Consider the following 21,264-nt stretch of genomic DNA (forward strand, 5'->3'; position numbering starts at 1 on the left):
CTGAACGACAAGCTTATGATCGGTACAAGTTGCTGGTCGGTATGCGTTTCTGGTCGGTGCGTGTTTCATAAAAAATACGCCACCAGAAATCTGCTCATACCATTTAGCCGAGGAGATTCGTTCTCGACTAGGAATGGGGACATGTTCGATTGGTGCTTTTTTAATTCCCAAACATCAGGAGTTCAAAAATCAAAATCATCATCAATCACTCTCTCTCTCTTTCTCACACATCCCAAAAATCACCAGCTTCAGTGCCTCACTCTTACAGCAGCAACACCACCCTTACAAAACAGTCATTTCAATGGTAGATTATGGAATGATGATAAAATTATACAAACAAACAACCCAATAATACTTATATTCCTACTCCTACTGTGACAAAGGATAAGGACTATGAATTCATTTAGTAAGTAATATTATTCGCTGTTTTTAGTTGTAGTGCTATCTGAATATTGTAAAGCTGTATTCTCCTCAACTCTCTCGGCTCAACCATGTCCACGTCTTCTCAAGAGAAGTATTTTGCTATCAACAAACTTGCAGCGTGAAAGTGAAACGGTGAAACAAAGTGTTAGTGGTTGGGATCATGGCCAATAATAAACCAGAAAGAATAATTACTGTTACCCCTCAAATGAATCGAACGAAGTCACTGTCGAGCGTTGAATGTTGATCGTGATGCTGCTGGGATCCGGCTTTGGCTATGGCATTGCCGGTGATAAGAGCGGGAGAACACTAGTCGGACCTAATCATCCTGGTTTTGGATCTTTCCCCGGTTTTCCTAAGCAAGGGCCTTTGCCTGGGCATGCTCGTGTCCGTTTTGATCCCATCGGCTCTCCTGGCGTTCCTGGATTTGAACCTCATGGATTCATCAGAAACCCACCAAGATCTTCACCTCATCCAGACCTCCTGCATCACCCTAGTGGTTCTGATTTCAACTTCTAAGATTGCAACTTCGGACGCGTTTAATTAATTGCTTTGTTTCATGTTTTTTCTTTTTTTTTTCTTAATCTTTTTTCTTGAGTATTCTGTTTTAACTAAAAATAGCAATCAAGAGCTTTTCTTTCTACATTATTTACAGGGTCAAGCTATTTTATTAAATATTGGACTTAATTATTTTTTTTGTACAGATTAGAAATAAGATTGTAAGACCCAATTAATCAGAAAACAAGACGAATAGTAAATTAAATTCCTATAAAAATCATCATCATCATCATCAATCTATCTCATTCTCAAACATCCAAAACACATCAGCCTCAGCCACAACACTACCCTTCAAACTACACTCCAATCAGGGTAATTTCAACAGCAGATACTGAAGATTTTGCTGCAAATCTCTGTTAAAAGTAAATCAAACTTTTCCTATCTTGACAAACAAGTTTAAAGCTCCAATGATGCATGTAAATAACAAGCCTCACCAGATGACATTCTTATAAAAAGACATGAAGTTACAAAATATGAAATTAACTTTCCTACATGACTTATAACAAACATCAAAAAATCAGCAATTCATGCCATTTAGAGACTGACCACAACATATTGATACCATCAGAACCAATTCTCTTATAGACCTGCCTTGCACAAGTGTGCAATATGCATGGAGTGAAGTCATACTTGCGAAAAAAATTTTATAAGTACAGACTTTTATAGTTCCTCCATGAAATGAATAAATTTGGGACAAAAAAAAAAAGACAACAACTGCGGTCAAAGAACTGTAGAAGTTTACATAAATGTCACATGGAAAGCTGATTCAACTGGGTATGTTATCTGCAGTCAGTTCATGCCTGCAACAAGGAACGACAGAGATTATGCACTGCATAACATCAATAAGTATCTCCAAGAATGTATTACACATTCAATGTTAATAAATAACTAAACTATTTTTCCAATTTATCTGTGACAACTTGACCTACATATGTTCTACATGTGTAAGTCTAGCAGAAAGAATCACACACAAAAAAATGGTATACATCTGGAAGTTCAATTTCAAAGGAACAACAATTAAAGACCCTAACAGAAAATTTGTTTTTGGAAATTAAAAATCTACCACAAGTAACATACCTTCTGTTTTTTCTTCTTTGGTCTCCTCTTTCTTCGGGGTTTATGAGCATCCGAGTTTGAACTTAGATTACTACTATGACCTGTTATTGTATTTGAAGACCCTCTGGCTCTGAAGGAAGATTCGCTTCTGCTATTTGATGTATTGCTGGATGTAGACATTTCAGCCCTCTGTATTGATGAATTTTTTCTCGATGAGGATCCAAACCTCGATTGAGACTGTACTGAGCTTGGAAAAGTATTGGTTGATGGTCGGGGAGGAGGCATTAGAGCTCTAGCAGAATTCTGCCTCTATACAGACAAGTGGAGAAAAGGATGTGTGCATTTAAACAGTTGTCATTATTATATTTACTTATTGATTAAAAATATTCAAAGCAGATAAAAACCTGATTCCTTTCATCACTGGACATGCCAGATGCTGCTTTACCAGAAGCGCTAGAAGCCTGTTCTCTGCAAACAACAAAACAAGAATGCCAAATGCACCTTTCATCAATATTATAGGATATAGACAACCAAATAGCATATAAAATGATAAAAAGGTTGATGAAAAGTTATAAATGCAGGTAGAATTCCGCTTAAAAGACAAACTATGACGACCAATTTATTAATTTTGGAAGTCAAACTAAAAGGCTATTGGTTTGGAAAGGCAAGAAACCTTAACTTCAGAAGTCCCAACTCCCACCATTCCCACTTGTCAATGCAAATTTGACTTGGAATGAGGACAAAATTGAAACTAGACATATAACATATGTCTAACACATCGAAGAATATCATCAGCCATGTGATTATACATATAGCAATTCATTTGCTTCATTGTAGATCATCCAGAAATCAAATTTCCACTTATTGAATAAAGCCCCTTGCTCTTATATTGTTTGCAGTATCTTTTATTTCTTCACTTCTTCTGTACAATTTACAGCAAATGACAATTTCTCAGCAAATAACAGAGAGATTGTGTCATACAATATCAATTGAAGCAATGCAAGATCCCACTTCCTAAAATTCTACATGATCACAAAACATTATGTTCACAACGCATGTATGCAAGGGTAATTGTACTTCAACCTATATATCATTCATAAGACTTCAAATTTTGATATTAGTTTACTTTTTAAAAGTGAAAAGGAGTAAACATAAATTCAGAATATAGACCTAAACAAACCAAATTGCAGTAGTATCATATCTGCTCACAAATACCTTGTACTTTTGTCAGTCCATTCATCATCTGCATCCGCCTCATCACTTGAACTTCCAGTTAAGAAGAAGTCATCGTCGCTTAAATCCAAAAGTCCGTCATCTTCACTTCCTGTTTCTGTTACAAGAAAACCAATGAAAGTTTTATTTATCCCGATGATAATAGCAATATATTTTACCAAATTTACAGTAACAACAAAGCACTCATGGAAAGATCTTTTAGATGGTCACACCACTTAGTATCTCAGGATTGAGAACCAAAGAGTCATATGCTTATAAATTGACAATATAAAACAACATTGCTTAACCAATAATTTCACTGCATGTGTACTCCAAAACGGATTCACAATACAAAATTAAACTAGTTTGGCTTTATTTCATGAAGATAACTATCTCATAGTCCACATGTATAACACCTTAATAGAATACTTACAAGTTTGCATGTTGCACATTAAGCACAGACAAGCAGGCACATAATGCAGTATTTGTTCCTAAATTTTTAACAATGAATACAATCTACAGTTATCAACCGCATATAATGCCATGCTCCAGTCCAGTAATCAATGCTACAAAGCAAAGAGCTGATAAAAGCAAGAACAAGAAGATACCTTCCAAATCCTTCCCACTGGCAGCAGCAGCAATTAAATTGGCTTTGATCTGCTTACGCAATCTATTTCTCCTATCAACGATGTCAGAGTCATCACCTCCAGTAAATAAAGAAACATATTTCTCGGTCTTTGGAAAGAACTGCAATTTCAAATACAGCACATTCAGCTCTGGAGCCAACAACAACATCTCATCAAAATATAGGTGTGGGAAATGGCATTGCTGAATGGCCTATCATCAACACATCTTAATCACAAAGAGATTAGCACAGAACTCTTGTAATTGCTCATGAAAGTATCATAGCATTAACTCAATAATTTTAAAATAAGAGTAATATATGTTGTATACACACGCACACGCACACACACATAGAGAGAACAAGCACCTATACAGAGCTTACCCTAACATATTCAAGATCTTCCTTCAACTTAGAAAGCTGCTCAGCATCTTGAGCTTGACCAGACGAAGTACGTTGAAGCTTCTCCAAACGACGTATTCTTCTTTCAATCTTCCTCCTCTCTAAACACAGCAACCATTTCACATTTAATTAAAAAAAAGAAAGAAACACTCAACATTTTACATTCAAAAGGTGTAACGAAAACAAAAGCACATACCGAAAAACTTTATCTTCCTGTCTCGCAAAAATATCTTGCGTTCCACAGCAAGACGTGTGTGAATCTCCTGCTGTTTCTTGAGCTCTTCCAACTTCTTTTGCTGCGCCTCTCTAACTTCCGCCGGAAGTTCCTTCAACAAATAAAATAATATTGTTGTTGTTGCAACTTCAAAATCAACTAATTTTGAATTTCACAAAAATGAACTGAAGAGCGAAGGGGTAGTAAGGTAATTCATACCTTGCGGAGCATGCGTTCGACGGAACGAATCTGGTTTTTGAGAGAAACTGATTTAGGTTTAGGTTTCTTTTCGACAGCCAGGCCTTTTGATCGCCGACCTACAGGCTTGCGCTCGGCGAGTCGGCGCTTGCCATAGCCACCGTGGGCCATAGTCGAAGACGATAGTCCCTATATGGCAGCGAGTAGTCGGAGAGAGATTGATTTTCACCTTTATTATTTATCCGAAAATTGTGAGAATGAGTGCTTTGGTACTGTTTTGCCCTAACTAGGGCTGTTTGTTTTGCTTTTCAATTAGGTTGAATTCAATGAATGAATGACAATGATGGCCTCACTTGTCTCTGTCTAGGGGCGGACTTTGCAGAAGCCGAGCTTCTGGCCATTACATATTTTACTGTCATTTTTCTCAATTACTTTCCCTTTTCTGGTAGTCCAAATTTTTTGAAATACGGCCAATCCTGGAACAAGAATTTAGTAATAGAATTTGTTCAAGAAGAATAAATAATACGGTTGATGTGACCATCCATACAATAAAATTTAAAACAATAATGTCCGCGAGTATATTAAAAAATAAAAATTGTAAAGTTACGTCAGCTGTAATATTTATTTTACTTGGTCGGTTGATTTTTTAATGAAGTTAATAAGTCAAAAGTTTTTTCTTTTTTGGTTTTCAATGATTTTTTTTTATAATAATATTTTGATTGATATTGGGGTAATGAGATTTGGTCTGTTTCGTTTGTTCTCTATATAAACTGACGCTCTTGGTATGTAGCGTATTTTATTATTAACTCATAATGAAACCATTCAATAATAACACCTCATAATTTTCATAATTTCATATTACAAACTAACATCGCAAAATTGAGATTGCCGATGTTGAAGTAAATTTCAGTGTATCCCGCCTAAGTAAGTACTTTTAGTATTGAAATCAGAGAGGAAGTTAATCTGATACAATTTTATCCTAATCATATACCGAGGCAAGAACACTGAAACGAGGGTCTTCTCTTGTACTTGTAAACCTTACCATTTCAAGGATGTAGAAACAAGAAGTTTTCTCGCAAATTTACAGCTTGAATGGTATTCAATTTGGATAACGGATTTTCTTGTAGTAAAATTTTAGAGAATACTAGTTCATAATCGAACTTCCTAATCCTATCCATACAAGATAAAAACAGTAATGCCCCCTGCAATGGTAATGGGAAGCGATAACCAATGAAGATTGAAAATTTGATTTTAAAGGACGATGGGTTGTTCTCCTTCAAGTTCTGATATAACAATTAATGAATCTGTCAATGTAAGGGATAGTGGTTCGGACTTTGGAACTGGATTAATAACCTGCAATATAATGTATGTAAGGATTAGATGTCTGAAACGTACAAGTTTGAAACCAAATGAAAGGATGTACCTTCTTGTTGTCCTTCACATAACCTATGGCTACTTCTCTCCGTAGATGAGCTCTCTCAGAAAGCTCGAAGAATGATGGATTCTCTCCCTCTTTCATGTACAGGCTAATATCCTGTCAGAAGAGACACAGGCAAGTAAAATATAAACTAATTGCATTTTACCAGGAGGGATGGACATTGCATAATTGCGTAATACAACTGACACAGTTGTTAAACTCGATTCAAAGCAATAGGTATGCTTGATGCTATCCATTTTAGATAATCGCGTGAACACAATAACTTTACATACCACTGGGGTGTATAAGAAAAATAAGATGAGAACTATGCAGGTACCTTTACATATATTTCATCACCTTCAGCATTGAGAATGTCTTTCCACACCTCATTCAGTTCATTGTTCTCCACAACTGTTAAGCAGAATGAAGAATTACTCTTCCAAATTTAAAAAAAAAAAACCAATTGTATAAATACTGAGATAGCAAGTATAAAGATTCAGAACCTTGAGCTGTTACAAGGCTCATTATTTCCTCAGCAGCAATATAAGTGAGGGATGGCTTATTTCTTGCAATCTGTTAGGGATTGCGGGAGTTTAGTGAAAACCATTGACATGGGAACTGCTCATTGCAAAAGAAGAAAATCTGAAATAAGAAAATGGAATGAGGCTTCTGTAGGAAGTATTTATTACTTGTTTTCCCAGTTTTGAGTCAACAATCTCAGCAACTAGATTTTGTACCTGCAAAAATATTAGTATTTAACCATACAATCCCAAATGTAAATTCTTAAAAATTAAGAATGAGTACAAATATTGGTAACAAGTTATTTCTCCTAAATCAAACTCACCTTCACTCCAAGTTTGTTACAGATATTTTCAGCAAGAAGAAGAGAATATGCAGACTGTTTATCTGCCCTGGAAGGATCTGAAGAGAGGATTGTTAATGCAAAGCTACATTTGATTTAGCCTACTGAAATATCATTACTCATTACCTCCAAGAAGCCATTCTCTATCAGATATAACAACGATTGATAGGGGAAGTTCTTCGCCATCCTTGAAAGAATTTTGAATGTTCATAATTGTATCCTTCAAGGTCTCAAAGTTCAACGGGTTCCCAATCTGCAGCATATGAATGAATTGTAAATAGATATTTGAAGGTTTTCTACAAAGAAAGCAGAAAATATCATCCAAGAAAAATAAAAAAGAAGTTCTGCTCAATGGTGGTCTAAAGATGGTACCTTATGGAAGACCTGCACGTTCTTCAATTTTCCATGACCAATAGCATTGCTGGCCCTCTTCCTGTCATCTAATGGTACATCAGACAATATTTCCTGCATAAAGGACATTTATGAACTGTAAAGCCTGTATCATCTATATAATTTACGTGACAGAAGAAAATTAAATAGGTTCCATCGAAGTTTCAAAAATATATTTTGTTTGGTGGTCCCAATAGTGAGATTAATACAAGATATCAGCCACCAAAATAACATTAGTCTACAGTATCAATAATGTTAGCCTAAACGCTGAAACGTATTATTGCAAAGCATAGGTGAGTTCGGATTGACAGGTGGTTCACAAATGTTCAATAAGGCTTTTAAGTTCTTTGATGACTGAAAACGGGGAGCACAATAGTTAATTTTTCTTTTTCTAGTCCCCCCCCCCCCCCCTCTCTCTTACAATGGTTAATTGGTTATAACTTTAAAGTGAATCTGGGCATACTGATCACAAGGAAGATGCTCAAGATATTTCCTGTTACAGAGAAGCCGAAAAAAGTGAGATAATGATAATATTTTCCTACACAAAAGCACAGGAATGAATGGTCGGGATGTCTGGATCTACTCCAACTTTAAGTTACATCTCTACTCATCGTTTATGGCATCAAATATGATACATGATGCTCAGAATCTGCTCATCTGACTCTCAAAATTTCTTAAGTACTCCTCGATCAACATATCCTGGATGATTGAGAACCTCAATGTCAAAAATGAAAAAATTATGCTATGGTACATTTAATAAGAACACCTCCCAGATATTTGTGTTCTTCCCCACGCAGCCTGCATTTACTCTCTTCGAGTTTCAACAACAAAACTGAGGAATGGTCTAAGGTCAAAACATAAAAAGCATACCAACACACTTCCAGGTCCAAGATAATTATCATACTCTTCAATCATTTCCACAACATCCGGGCGCCACCCAAGTAGAAGGATGCGTTCTTTTGGTCCTAAGTTCCCATCTGTAGCCTACATTCAGGATTCCACAAAGTAATGTCCAAAATATTCCAAAGTATACAGTCAGTTTAAGTAATGGTGTCTCATGTAAGTTTTACCTTCGACCCTGGTTTGCTAGGACGCTTTGCAATTAGCTCAAGTCTTGCATTCACCAATTCTATGGCATAACTTGTAGAATCACTGTTATTTTCTAAAACTTTCAGATGTTGGCTAATATTCATTCTGTTGGCAACATTTGAAGATGCAAGCCGCGGCTTTTTTTTCCCATGGATAGGTGCAATGAACAAAATCTACATGAGAAGTGAAACAATGTCATAGAGTGCATAAATTAAATCAGGGAAGGAATATAATCAACTCAACAACTTTCTTGAAGAAGAATATTTCAAACATTGGCAAGGGAAGGAGCAATGACAAGTGAAATTACAATATATATACCAGTATTTGGATAGTTAAACGGGTCTATACTTCACAGCACTTTTTGTGCAACTCTTAACTTATGCTGCTTCATTTATCTTAGATATAAAAGGAATATGAACAAGTTCTGAAAAAAATAATGTCCACATACTTTGTCAGTTGGCTGCAGCGTCTCGTCATCATTTGGATGGAAGTATATCTTTCCATTACGATAGAGGCCACAAACAACTGCCTGAAAGGATATCCGTTTAGAGAAAGAAATCAAAATTAGCAGACTTCATAGAAGCTCTGCCCCGCAGAAATTAATTCTGGTAGATTGTATCACCTCTTGGAACCCACGCCTTAGTTGCCTATACTTTATTCCTGCTAAGTTAGGAAAACTCCAGAGATTAAATATATTCTCTGCAATGAGTAAATAGACCCTAGTTACTGCTCAGTAGATATATATGACATTGCAAGACAAAGTGAACTGCATTAATATTGTTTACATTTCAATATATATGATAATAAAAGTACCCATAAGTGTTAACCAGATGTAGTTCGAGTAAAACTAACTTGGAATCATCCGAAAATCAAATGAGTAATTTTTCTCATCCATGCAACTATGTGAACACATGAGAATGGGCATCACAAATAGACTACCACAAATGCCATTAAACAGGGGAGCCTAAGAGCTAGCCGTTTTGGATGTTATGTTAAAAGACTCTGGAGACACAATGTTTAGCTCGGGCCCCTAGAAATAGCATTCAAATGATTTTACAAAATTTTCTCCAAATTCCAATATTTATGAAGTGTGCAGTAAAAAGGAGGACAAAGTTACTTCTGGAAACGTCTTCAGCTCCTTTCTACTCTCTCCCCCTCTACCAATTCTATTTTAATTTTTTCTAGAAAACTTTCTATCATCATTAATTCCTTTTCTTTTTGGAGCAGTTCTTTTAAACATAATTTTTAAGGAGAATGCATACAGTACTTCGATAATTAAGCAAGTGCCTGTAAATCTTTATGAGCCCCTTCTGCCGAGAACACTGAACAAATAATTTGGATGCAACATTTTCTACTGGCTCTACTTTCAATCCTGATAGTGACTTTAAGAGCTCACATGTATTAGGATTTGAAACCTGCATGGAGTTAAGTGGAAAAATTTCAACTCAACTTCCTTCAAGGACAAGCTGCTTATACAATATCAGCCTCAAGTAAAATACCTCAACAATTGTGGGGACAGAATTCATTTTTGGAATAGGTTGAAGAGCTAGTACAGATAGAAATGCATCAGTATCAACTTCATACCTAATTAATCAAGGATATGATATCAATATAGAATTCAGGATTAAGAAATCACTTCTTTCAATACTGAACAAGTTCATACCTATCTCCTTTAGTTGGCAGTATGATAATTGCCCGAGCTTTATTGGCTGCAGCTCTTTCGTAGGATTTTGTTAAGGTAAGGCTGCAACTGTACCAAAAGAAGCTCAAAATGCAAGAAGTAGAACCTAATCAAGCGTGAATAAAATATCTGATCCAGGTATTAAAATCTTCCATTGATCAAAATTGTTAGAACAATGAACTGATTACATCTTAGACAGACAAGTGATACTATCTGCAAACAAAAAATTTTGAATTTCCCTATGCATTTTTGTCCCGTTGAATCAGCAAATATCATGGAGAATAGAAAGGCAAGCAAAAATGACAATTGAGGGCCTTAAGTCTGAAGTTGAAAGGACAACTTATAAGATAAAATCACCAAATAAATGAGAAGAGGCCAACGAAGAAGGTAACTACCAAAGAAGGTATTCAGCATAATTTTAAAGGAGAGAGTAAAGTGAATGTCTTCTAAGAGGTACTGCTGCGTGTAACAGATAGGAAAAATGTAAATTTAGAACACATACCTCTTTGAAAGGATATCAATATGGTTGAGATCTTTGGCTATATTTTCAGCTAGCTTATCCATCTGTTTCCTAGGGAGATCAGACAAAAGAAGAATTCTCTGTTTTCTGCAAATGCACACACAAAAAAGAGTTACTAGAAACCAGTAGTTAAAACACATTAGTGAAGTCGTAATTTTTCTGGCAGAAAAATTTAACTCACCTAGCTGTAGCAGTACCTAAGCGGACTGAAAATTCATGGTACTTATTTAGCTGCTTTAGTATGAAACTTAGATGACTATTCACTCCACATACAATGATATGATCACTCTCCAGAACTTGCATTTGTGCTCCTTCCCGGAGCTTTTGCATATTATTCTGTCCAGAAAACCATCGGTTTATATGCCATGCACGTATAACTAGACATCAGAAAATAATTTCTTTTTCAAGAACTTACCCTGAACTGCTCCGTCATAGTGCTCAATAGCCGAGAGTAAAACAGTATTCCCCATATGGCAAGAATAAAGCCAATAACACGCTCAATACGTGTTCTTTGCTGGAAGCAACACAACAAAAATGTTCTTAGTTGCAGGTTATATAATTTAACAATTATGTATAGATGAAAGCAGAGGTATAATCAAATGAAGCAAATTAAAAACTTCAAAGGAAGCCATCACACTTTTAAATGAGTAGATGATGAAATTAGACATGCCCAAGCCTCCCACAAGCAGTCCTCCAAAGATTGTGTCTCATCCCTGATTTATTCAACATATGACAAACCCAGGCCAGATTAGTGAACAAGTATAATTTGCAACGGCAACAAAAGTTGATTGAGATGAACCTGATAATCAATTGACCAGTATAAATGTGAGAAAATTTCTTAATAGAAGGGTTATTATTAAAAATGAGGAATAACAATACTCAACATAATTGTGTGTATTCAGTTGAGAAACAATTTCTTTACTTTTTTTTTAAAAAATCTCTGACATCAATATGTTGATGTTTTCCACATTTAACCAAGCTTAACACAAGGACATCATCCATCAGAGGCCAACCGCAAGATGAAATCATGGATAAATAAAAACAAATCATGCAAAATTAACTCCCATTAAAGATACAATATTAATATAGAGCATAAAGAAAAGGCTTCCATAAATCCCAGGTCCAATTAATTTCTCAGAACCTCTTGAACGTCTTTGAAACTAGCTGATATTTAGTTTAGGGTTTGATATTTCCCTTCATTTTTCCCAACAAGGTGGAGGGCCATCGCAGAAAGTCACCTATCTCCATAGTTCCAGAGACAGGAATTGGATAGTAGGGGGTGGCACCCTGGGATTCCCATGGCTTTACAATCTTCACTTCTTGATAGTATCTACCTCTGACAAACAAAAGAGGCGGGGGAGAGAGAGAGAGACTGTTGGCTTTGGTTCTACAACAATGCATGTTACAGATACAGAGATCAACTATAGTTTTTACTCTTTACAGTGGTAAGTGTATAAGGTTTATATGCGGTCCCTAAGTTTCTTTTTACTTATACATTGATTCCTAAAGAATTACAGAAAAGAGCAGACCACTAATTCTCCAAAGGTCACCTGCTCAGAGAACAGATTCCAAAGAATTGAGAGCAGCACACTAAATTATAGACAAGCTATACAAAGCTGATATGCAATTTACCATAAATATGAGATTAAGGCTACATCAAATTACTCTCAGATTGAATATTTAGATTACCTGAACTTGAAGAACAAAAAACCACCGAAGACTACAAATGAGAAGCACACTACAGCCAGCACTACAAGAAACCTACAGATAATTTTTACAAATAAAATCATGAAATTGAAGATATACTTAGAGATTGAATTAGAACGACCAGAGTCGTGATTCATGAAGTTCACACAAGACATGCAGACCAGCGTATCGGGAACATTGATGAGTTCAACAGTGGAGACATATTATACCAAAATCAAGAGCTGAAGCATTATTGTGCTGGAATTACACCATACAAATTATAACTCTCCCCCAATGCTTTCAATTTAATCCCCCAGCATCTACATGTCTTAAGTGTAGTTGTTGGTCCTTGGAGTCAAAGCATGTACTTGTTTTGAATGTTTACTCCAGCTAAGAACATTTTAAGACCAAGAACCACTCAATAAGTATAACAGTTTCCATTTTCTGGTCAAACCAAGAAAATCCATCTTGGGTCTTGGCTTTTAAATCTGCCATAATTCACACTAACACTACTTTATTTCCAAAATATGTGTTCCTTCTACTCCTAATATTGAAGAGTTTATTAACAATGGACTCAAGTAAAGTCAGAATCAAATCATGATTAAATGTGAAAATCAACAGAAAACTTCAAAAAATTGTAAAGGAAAGACTGATTGGCTGACCGATTAAGACTTGATTGGTCCTTAATTCAATTACATCTTTAACCAACAGCCTCATTAATTGATAAGAATGAAGCACATTTTGACAATGTGATGCTGATATCATATCTTATGACACAACAGAATAGAGCAGTTAGAATGCATGAAGACACCATGAACTTTACTTATGAACCAGCTGATGGGAAATGCAACGGCATATTAGATGGAATGAATTACATCATACTTACGTGGCAACATTTCTCTCAAGCTGGACGTTGAACAAATAGAGCAACCGTGCTAAGTTCCATCTAACATCTTGAAGTGAAGGCAAGGACACATCCAGCTTAAGAGGCATGGGTTTATTCAAGGAATTAGACATACAAGCAAAAGGCGAGCCTGTTGCTCCTAACGTCCAAACCATGGAGGGAAAAAAATCTTGAATTATCTTCACAAATGCATTTATGAAATTCATTTGTGTCAATCTGAACAAGAAATATGATGACAATGATCCAATCATCAGTTGAGCTTGATAACCCTGCATATACAGTACATGGTATCAAAAAAGTAACAACACATTATAACCAACAGCAGACCAGTGTAAATCAAACCCTAAGTTGAATCTCATGGACAAGCTCTCCTGAAAGTAGGAGGAATTATAGTACAATTTATTGCAGAATATAGGAACGAATAAATGATGACCATATTGTTAAGCATCTACCATCTACTCTTTTTTTTTTCTCCCTTTTTCCATATTCCAGAATATTGAAACAGATGCTCACCTGAGGAGTGTTTTTCTTATCCATCCTAAAGAACTTGAAACTCGAATTATCTACAACATTCATACAAACACTAGAGTCCGTCTTATCCTCTATGCTTCGAGAACTAGCCTCCCATTTCTCTGGCCCAAAAAAAATCAAAAAAATCACAAATCATGGAAGAATAAGAAGATTAAATTCGCAAAATTGGTATATAACTCACCTGCATAATTTATTTTATAATCATGCTTCTTAAAAGCCAAAGAATGGAACCACCAAAGATTGCAGGGAATCAATTTCCTGAAAATAATGATCAGAGTGAGAGCATAGTAGTACTTGTAAGCAACTTGAAAAGAAAAATTCAAAATTCATTTTAAACGTAGCTTGAAAAAGGCAGGGTAGCTGCCATTTACTCTATAAACACAAGCTCCAGCAACTGCATGCACTCAGTTTAACACCTTTATTTTCAGTTACATTAATCTCAAAATCACACGATATTTCAATTCTATAATAATAATAATAAGAAGAAGAAGAAGAAGAACAATAACAACATTCATAATAAATAAGTAAAAATAAATACTCAAAAGAAATTTGACATTTCTCCGGTCTAGTTCCATTAAACAAAAAGTTGATCGGCGCCATTATATAAACTTAAATTCAACTCAAATGCCACGTAATCATATGAATTATTTGAAATGAAATCACCTGTTGGAAGAAGAAGAGGAGGAGGCGTGAATGCGAGCTGGTGGCGCGAAACGAGAAGCTAAAACGCATGGATGCGAGCTCTGTAACTGCGCAATAACCATCTCTTCTCTCTCGTGTTTGATTTTTAGTTAACGGAGAAAATTGAGAGTAAAAAATGGATTGCAGAGATGTTGAATAGATTGTGAACTATTTTTAATTGTAATTTTAAAGTTGGCTTTTAATTTTTATTTTCCAACTTTATTTAATTCTTTCTCCGTTCAGTTATCTTACTTCAGTTCAGTTCTATGAAACAAGCAGAACATTTATCAGCGAGTCTTCGCCAGTAAAACCTCGTTTTACCTTTTTTTTTTTGAGAAGGTACAACCTCGTTTTACTTGAGAGCAATTAATAAATAGTCAATTATTTATTTAATAAATATTCCAACATTCGTTAAATCTCCACTTTTTTTTTTACGATGAACGAATTTTTATTGAATTAAAAAAATTAATATTTCGTTTCATTTTTTATTTTTTTACTCAGAGTGCGTTTGGAATTGAGATTAGTCACCTATAATTTAAAAATTATAACACTAAAATATTTAATAAACACTAAAACTTGAAACTATCTTAATATAATTTTTGATTTTTGTGATGAAAAATTTATCATATATTTAATAATTTTATTAAAATTATTATTAAAAATTTAGATTTACTATATACTATTAATTTTTATTTCATAATTATAATTTTTTTCACAATAACTGTACGTCTATACCTTAAAAGTTACAACACTTCAATATCAAACAAGCTCTCAATAGTTATTAATCAATACTCATAATCAATTTTTTTTTTTTTTGACAGGACAATAATCATATTCTTTGATGAGCGTGTTTTGTTAGTTGTGAGACCAATATAATTATCAATAGCTTCTTGAGGATTAGGTAAGTATTTAATTCATTGTTGTGAATTATATATAAAAGCCCAACAGAAATAAGTTACAATTAAAGTTCAAGCTCTTATAGTCACATAAAGATATTCAGGACTTTAATTAACTTCTTATCAATAAGAGAAAAAATTAAAATCTTAATTTCTCTAATATGCAGAGATAATAGGAGTATTACAGGATTAAATTTTTATTTAAGAACATGATACCTATTATACAGCCAAAAGAACGACGTTATAAATTCTCGATAAATTTTTTTCTTTTCTTTTTGTGGGTTAGTAGTTAGAAATAAGATTCTCTCGTCTGATTTAAATTCTATTGAGAAAGATCATTGAATTTATTTATTTATGATGTTGCGTTGCAATTAATTTTAATTTTCAAATCTGAATTGCTAAATAAAAATGCGTGCAAGTGTCGAATTAAAAAAAAAATATGGAAACAAACGAACATGTGGGACTTAAATTTTTCAGAGGAGCAGCACGTGCGTCGAAAAGTCAACAAACCTTCGGTTTCCTCGTGAATATTCTCAAATCTAGTTTTCTAAAAGGCTAAAAGGCATGCCATTTACTTTCTTTTTCATTTCAACTTTTCTAGGTCAAGGGTTTTGCTCCTGTATAATTGATGCTAGACACCACCCCCCCACGACACATGTCACAATCTGAGCTGGTCCATGATTTTGCCGATTTTGCCTAAGCTCAACACATTTGATGTAATTGTCCTATTGTTTCCTCTGGAGCCTGCTTCAATCCTTCAATAATGGCCCACTCAAACTTCCCATTTTACCCGAGAGATTGATGTAAGATTTTCGAGCTATTCACTAGTTGTAGCATATATAATGGTGCGGATCAGGTTTTGAATTCTAAACTTTATTAAAGTCTAAGAAAATTATTAAATCATACAGCTTAATAGTATAATATTATTATATTATTAAATTGTATAGTCTAATAACTTTTACGGTCATTATACTATTAAGCCACACAGTTAAATAATTTTTTCGGACTTAAACACATTCAAAATTTTCCATTGAAATATTTCTAATATGATTAATGCTTTTATTGCCATATATTTTTAAGTTGTGATGTATTTTGACGGTGGAAGTGGAGTCGTAGTTTTTTATGAATTTTTTTTTAAATGGAATAATTCTTTTTTTTCATGGGAATATAAAATATTAAACAATAGTGTTACACATTTTAAATTTTTTATCTCCAAAAGTTATCCTAAATGATGTGTCATTAATTGAGTGATTAATAATTCTTTACAAAATTTAAGTGAATTAATTATATTATCTCACTAATTAATTGATAAATGACATATCATTTGAAATAAATTTTTAAGATAAAATAAGTACGGTATTCTCTGTAAATCTATTATCTTTTCTTAGTAAATCTATGAATTCAAAAACTATCCAATTAAAAATGAGCTGAAATGCTGTCGTATGTTCACATGCAGTGTTCTGTCATTGCTGGCAAACGTATAAAACCAATAATGTGACCTTAAAAAAATGGGACACCTAAAGAAATTGTTCGTCTGGTAGTGAAAACTAATAGGCAATATCAGTGTCCTTGGGATAGGAAATGAGAGGGCCTTAAATGAAGCTGAGGTTGTTCAGCGCGGTTTGTGGAAATCGATGGAATCAACAATCGCATTCACATGGCCCCTCTTTCGGTTATCAACTTGTCGGTTGTCTGTTTGTCCCCTCGTACTTCATTGTTCCTCTTTGGTCATTAATGGTGGCGAATTTTTATTTTTGAAAAAGCATTAATGGTGGTGATTTTGATTGTTCAATTTGCACAACAAAAGCGTGTACTATTAGGGATGATTGTTACTTCAGGTTACTTACAAATCAACCAAGTCAAATCAAACAAGCTGCCAGCCACCTTCAAAACAACCCAATTGTTACTTTGGAGTTTGGACTAGCATGATCAAAGGGCCTCAGTTTATAAGAGATCCAAGACATGCTTAGTTGTAGGTGTTGTGATAGCAGAACTGGGTATTAATTTTCTTTTTTCTTTTTTTTTTTTAAGACGAAGGTTAACGTGGATAGTTTTACTAAGATTTTGATGAACGTTATTAGTATAATATTTAGTGAACATAATTATTAATAAGGAACATGACTCTTAAAAAAAGCTAATAGAGTTTAATTAAATTATAACTACTTTCTTAAGGGACAAGGGCGAAGGCCATATAAGACTAGAGGGTGCCATGACTCCGCAGAATTTTAAAAAATTTTAGGGTTTATAAATAAAATATGAAAAGTTGGTGTAAAATGTTCATATTGGCCCTTGCACAATTAATGTATAAAGTTTATATATTAGATAATATTATAACTTTACTGTTAAACCCACTAATGATAGCATCAAAATAATAAGAAACAAATCAGTCAAGCCCACTAAGTCGTTAATATATAATAACATAAAAATTGGAAGTTTAAATTTGTCCCCTCTAGAATTTTTCCATGAGCTCTGCCCTTGTTAAGGGATGTGACTAATTATAAAGAACACAACTTTTCTCATAACTTAAGAGTCATGTACGTATGAGAATGTCTAATGAACAAGCATCAATAATCTATAAATAAGCTCTGTTATACGTATTTCATTTAACTAACAATTATGAGTTTAAGACATTGAGAGTTCTTAGAAAGTTCTTTGTCTCGGAGACTCTTTAATTATATGTGATTTTTAGTTTAATAAGAAATCCCTTAGAATTATTTCTATAGGAACCAATAGATTTAAATCATTGTTTTTAGTCTGATGTAGTAAAGCATGTCTATTTAATTAATAATTTTTTTAAAAAAAAATAAAATGCGGCGCTTTTTAGTTAATTTTGAAAGTGTAATTTATAATTAATGGTAAACAAGCCTCATAATAAATCACTATAATATTGAAACCATCTTAAAATCTTAATAATATGAGTAATAACAGTTTTATCAAATATACAGGTATGTTTGCGACTGCTTACTTCCACTTAGGGGCATGTTCGGTACTGATCAAAGAGAGAATTTGAAGCAATTTAATAGAGAGATAGAGATAGATAATGAAAATGATCAAAAAGGAAGGAGAAAACGGAATCTTTCAGCGGCAGTATGATACATTCGCATGAGTAATAGTGGAGCACGAGCACTACACACAGTCAATCAATGACTCATTGCGATGGTACGATCACTCTACTGGACCAACGTTAGAGCCATGACACATCAGTCATTACTCGTGTTGTGTAATTTTGTATTCATTTGTGATTTTGTGAAAAATGCTGAGATGTATACGGGAATAGGACCACTCCAATCAATCCCAATTAAATAGACCTTTGCCTCCGCATAATTCTAAAAGAATGAGAGCTACTAATGCTGTGTTGGAGAGTTCGAAGCGTTTCATGTTTGATGTTACGTGAACTAAGTCATATGTATGTGAATTTTTTTTTCTTCTACCAATAATATGTAGGGAAAACCTATGGTGTAACTGTGGTACCGTGTCACAGTTGTATCCAGCCGTTGGATGTTAGTAGACCCCACCTATTTAAGTTCATTCAACAGCTGGATGTAACTGTGGCACGGTATCACAGTTGCACCGTAGCCGGACCCTAATATGTATATTATATAAAAAGTTATTAGACTTTATAAAAAAATCCTACAAAGAACGGGGATCTGGCTATGATGCAATGGTGGTACGGTACCACTATTGTATCCGGCCGTTAAATCTACTTGAATGGATGAATCTATTAAGATTCAACAGCTGAATGTGCAGTATAGTTTTCTCCCAAAGAACGTTGATGATTCCAAAAACGCCACAAAAGTATAAGCTAAAAAGCCTCAATCAAATCATCAAAAGGATCGGATACCCAAGTCACCCTCTTCAACTAGATAGTAAACAAAAAGTAAGAACTGAGTGAAAGGTCTCTCCAGATGCTGAATAATGGCTACAGACGGTTGAAAGTTATTGATATTTATAATTAAAAATATATATATATATCAACTTAGATTAGTACCACATATTTTCGTCCTTAATAAATAATATAAATGTTTCATCCACATTGGTGTCAGACAAATTTACCTCCACTAAATTAGTGATTGAGGGCTCTTCCATTTGTAAAAGCAACGATTTGGTTGTGTGGCACCTGTCGATAAAGATTAATAAATTTTCTTTTTTAATTCACCTTATGAATTTATAAACGAGTGGACATTCTAACAAGTCTTAAAAATCTTCATGAAACCCCACTTTCAATTAACCTTGATTTAATACCAAAAATACCCTTACCGACATTTGTTTTTCACTCCTAAAAACACAAAATGAAATCTTACTTCTCTACTATCTACACAAAATAAGTTTTCTGGCTAGTAATTCTGATTTAAAATAAAAATATTTAAGCTTTAGTTTTAAAGCAGTCTTTAAATATGAGAATAATTAATTTAAAAAAATATATATGAGAATAATGAGTCCATGAGGAATACAAAAGAAATCAAGATTATTTCAAAAGAATATTAGATAAATCACAATGAGGAGTAAAAAAAAAAATGACATGATGATATATTGAAAGAGTTTACAGAGAAAATAAATAATTGAGAATGCTTCGCAATAGAAATTATGTAAAGAAAGGGGTGTTGTGAGGATAATAAAGAAGTGTTAATAGCATTCCTCTTCATATGGTAGCGCGTATTATTTGATTTGATCAGTTCAGATTTTGGAAGCCCAAAAATATAGAAACATTCTTATTGGGCTCTACTGAAGACTAATGTAGGTTAAGTGTATCTCCTAACACTCCTTCAAACACCCTATAAAACACTTTTTTTTTTTACAATTTAAGATATTTTTTCCAAATCACCTTCAACGCGCTCTAAAAAAAATAGATTATTAACGTTAGATAATAAGTTTATTGAAATTATTATGTGGGTGGCAATTGAAACTGAAATAGAAATTTCATAAGTCATATAAGAAAATTTATTCAATTTGAAATAGTTTGCATAAAGAGTGATTGTTAAGTTCTTTTTAAAGAGAGAAAATCAAGATCTTTTACTGAGTTTTATTATATAAAAAAAAAAGAAATTGAAAGGTTTCAAACAACGCTCTTAGTAACATCATAAGTATTCACATCTATATATATATATAAAGTTGGGACTACAAGAGGTGATGTGGCATCACCATTTCTCATCATTTCATATTCTCTATTATCTAATAAATTAGTTGAAATTAAAAAATATTTACATTACAAAATATTAAAATATAAAATAATTATTATATTATAAATGATTACATGTCTTTTCCTCTTTCTATTTAAATTCAATAATATGTAACCATTAATAATAATTAATTATAAGTTTTGAAACATTTATTTATTTTATTATGCCAACAATTAAATTTTAGTGGCTTAAAATACATCAATTAATTAATATAGGAAGGAAGGTTCCTTCATCTTCCCTCAACAATGCCATTAGAGCCTAATTTTAATGTCATAGTCCCATATTTAATTATTCAATCTTTTGTTTAGTGCCTTTTGGCTTCTTCAAACTCCATAAACATTAAATATTTAAGATTTGTGGCATCATTATTTCTCATCTTTTTTTATTCTCTATTATCTAATATATTGATTGAGATTAAAAAATAATTATATTACAAAACATTAAAAATATATATCTATCTATCTATATATCTATCTATCTATCTATATATATATATAAAGTTCGAACTACAAGATGTGATGTGGCATCACCATTTCTCATCATTTCATATTCTCTATTGTCTAATAAATTGGTTGAAATTAAAAAATAATTACTTTACAAAATATTAAAAATAAAAAATAATTATTAGATTATAAAGATTACATGTCTCTTCCTCTTTCTATTTAAATTCAATAATATATAATCATTAATAATAATTAATTATAAATCTTGAAACATTTATTTATTTTATTATGCCAACAATTAAACT

At 33.4% G+C, this 21,264-nt stretch overlaps 2 protein-coding genes across 4 annotated transcripts; both read right to left on the reverse strand.

Moving 5' to 3' along the window:
* Positions 1 to 1,533: 1,533 nt before the first annotated feature.
* LOC102612014 (rRNA-processing protein EFG1) lies at positions 1,534 to 5,129 on the reverse strand. 2 transcript variants are annotated; one of them, XM_025092134.2, is made up of 8 exons: positions 4,704 to 5,129; positions 4,467 to 4,596; positions 4,253 to 4,371; positions 3,855 to 3,993; positions 3,250 to 3,364; positions 2,439 to 2,502; positions 2,056 to 2,337; positions 1,534 to 1,778 (listed from the first exon to the last, which is right to left on the reverse strand). In XM_025092134.2, the coding sequence occupies exons 1-8, from the start codon at positions 4,851 to 4,853 to the stop codon at positions 1,773 to 1,775; spliced, it is 1,005 nt and encodes a 334-aa protein (XP_024947902.1). In that variant the 5' UTR covers positions 4,854 to 5,129; the 3' UTR covers positions 1,534 to 1,772. The 2 variants fall into 2 exon arrangements, with proteins under 2 accessions (XP_024947902.1, XP_006489499.1); XM_006489436.4 differs by having other exon boundaries at positions 2,056 to 2,343; positions 4,704 to 5,124.
* A 447-nt stretch (positions 5,130 to 5,576) lies between these two features.
* LOC102611535 (putative ion channel POLLUX-like 2) lies at positions 5,577 to 14,712 on the reverse strand. 2 transcript variants are annotated; one of them, XM_006489434.3, is made up of 24 exons: positions 14,426 to 14,707; positions 13,944 to 14,020; positions 13,745 to 13,863; positions 13,214 to 13,500; positions 12,331 to 12,402; positions 11,279 to 11,354; positions 11,057 to 11,155; positions 10,823 to 10,977; positions 10,624 to 10,728; positions 10,104 to 10,190; positions 9,940 to 10,024; positions 9,708 to 9,855; positions 9,063 to 9,139; positions 8,889 to 8,969; positions 8,422 to 8,613; positions 8,222 to 8,335; positions 7,334 to 7,426; positions 7,088 to 7,214; positions 6,944 to 7,020; positions 6,789 to 6,836; positions 6,603 to 6,672; positions 6,437 to 6,510; positions 6,106 to 6,216; positions 5,577 to 6,035 (listed from the first exon to the last, which is right to left on the reverse strand). In XM_006489434.3, exons 1-24 carry the CDS (start codon positions 14,524 to 14,526, stop codon positions 5,934 to 5,936), a joined length of 2,577 nt encoding a protein of 858 aa, XP_006489497.2. In that variant the 5' UTR covers positions 14,527 to 14,707; the 3' UTR covers positions 5,577 to 5,933. The 2 variants fall into 2 exon arrangements, 1 of the variants encoding a protein (XP_006489497.2); XR_003061942.2 differs by lacking the exons at positions 5,577 to 6,035; positions 6,106 to 6,216 and having other exon boundaries at positions 6,480 to 6,510; positions 6,944 to 7,010; positions 14,426 to 14,712.
* Between the last annotated feature and the right edge of the window lie 6,552 nt (positions 14,713 to 21,264).

This window comes from Citrus sinensis, chromosome 1 (genome assembly GCF_022201045.2).
Source record: "Citrus sinensis cultivar Valencia sweet orange chromosome 1, DVS_A1.0, whole genome shotgun sequence".
Lineage (NCBI taxonomy): Eukaryota > Viridiplantae > Streptophyta > Magnoliopsida > Sapindales > Rutaceae > Citrus > Citrus sinensis.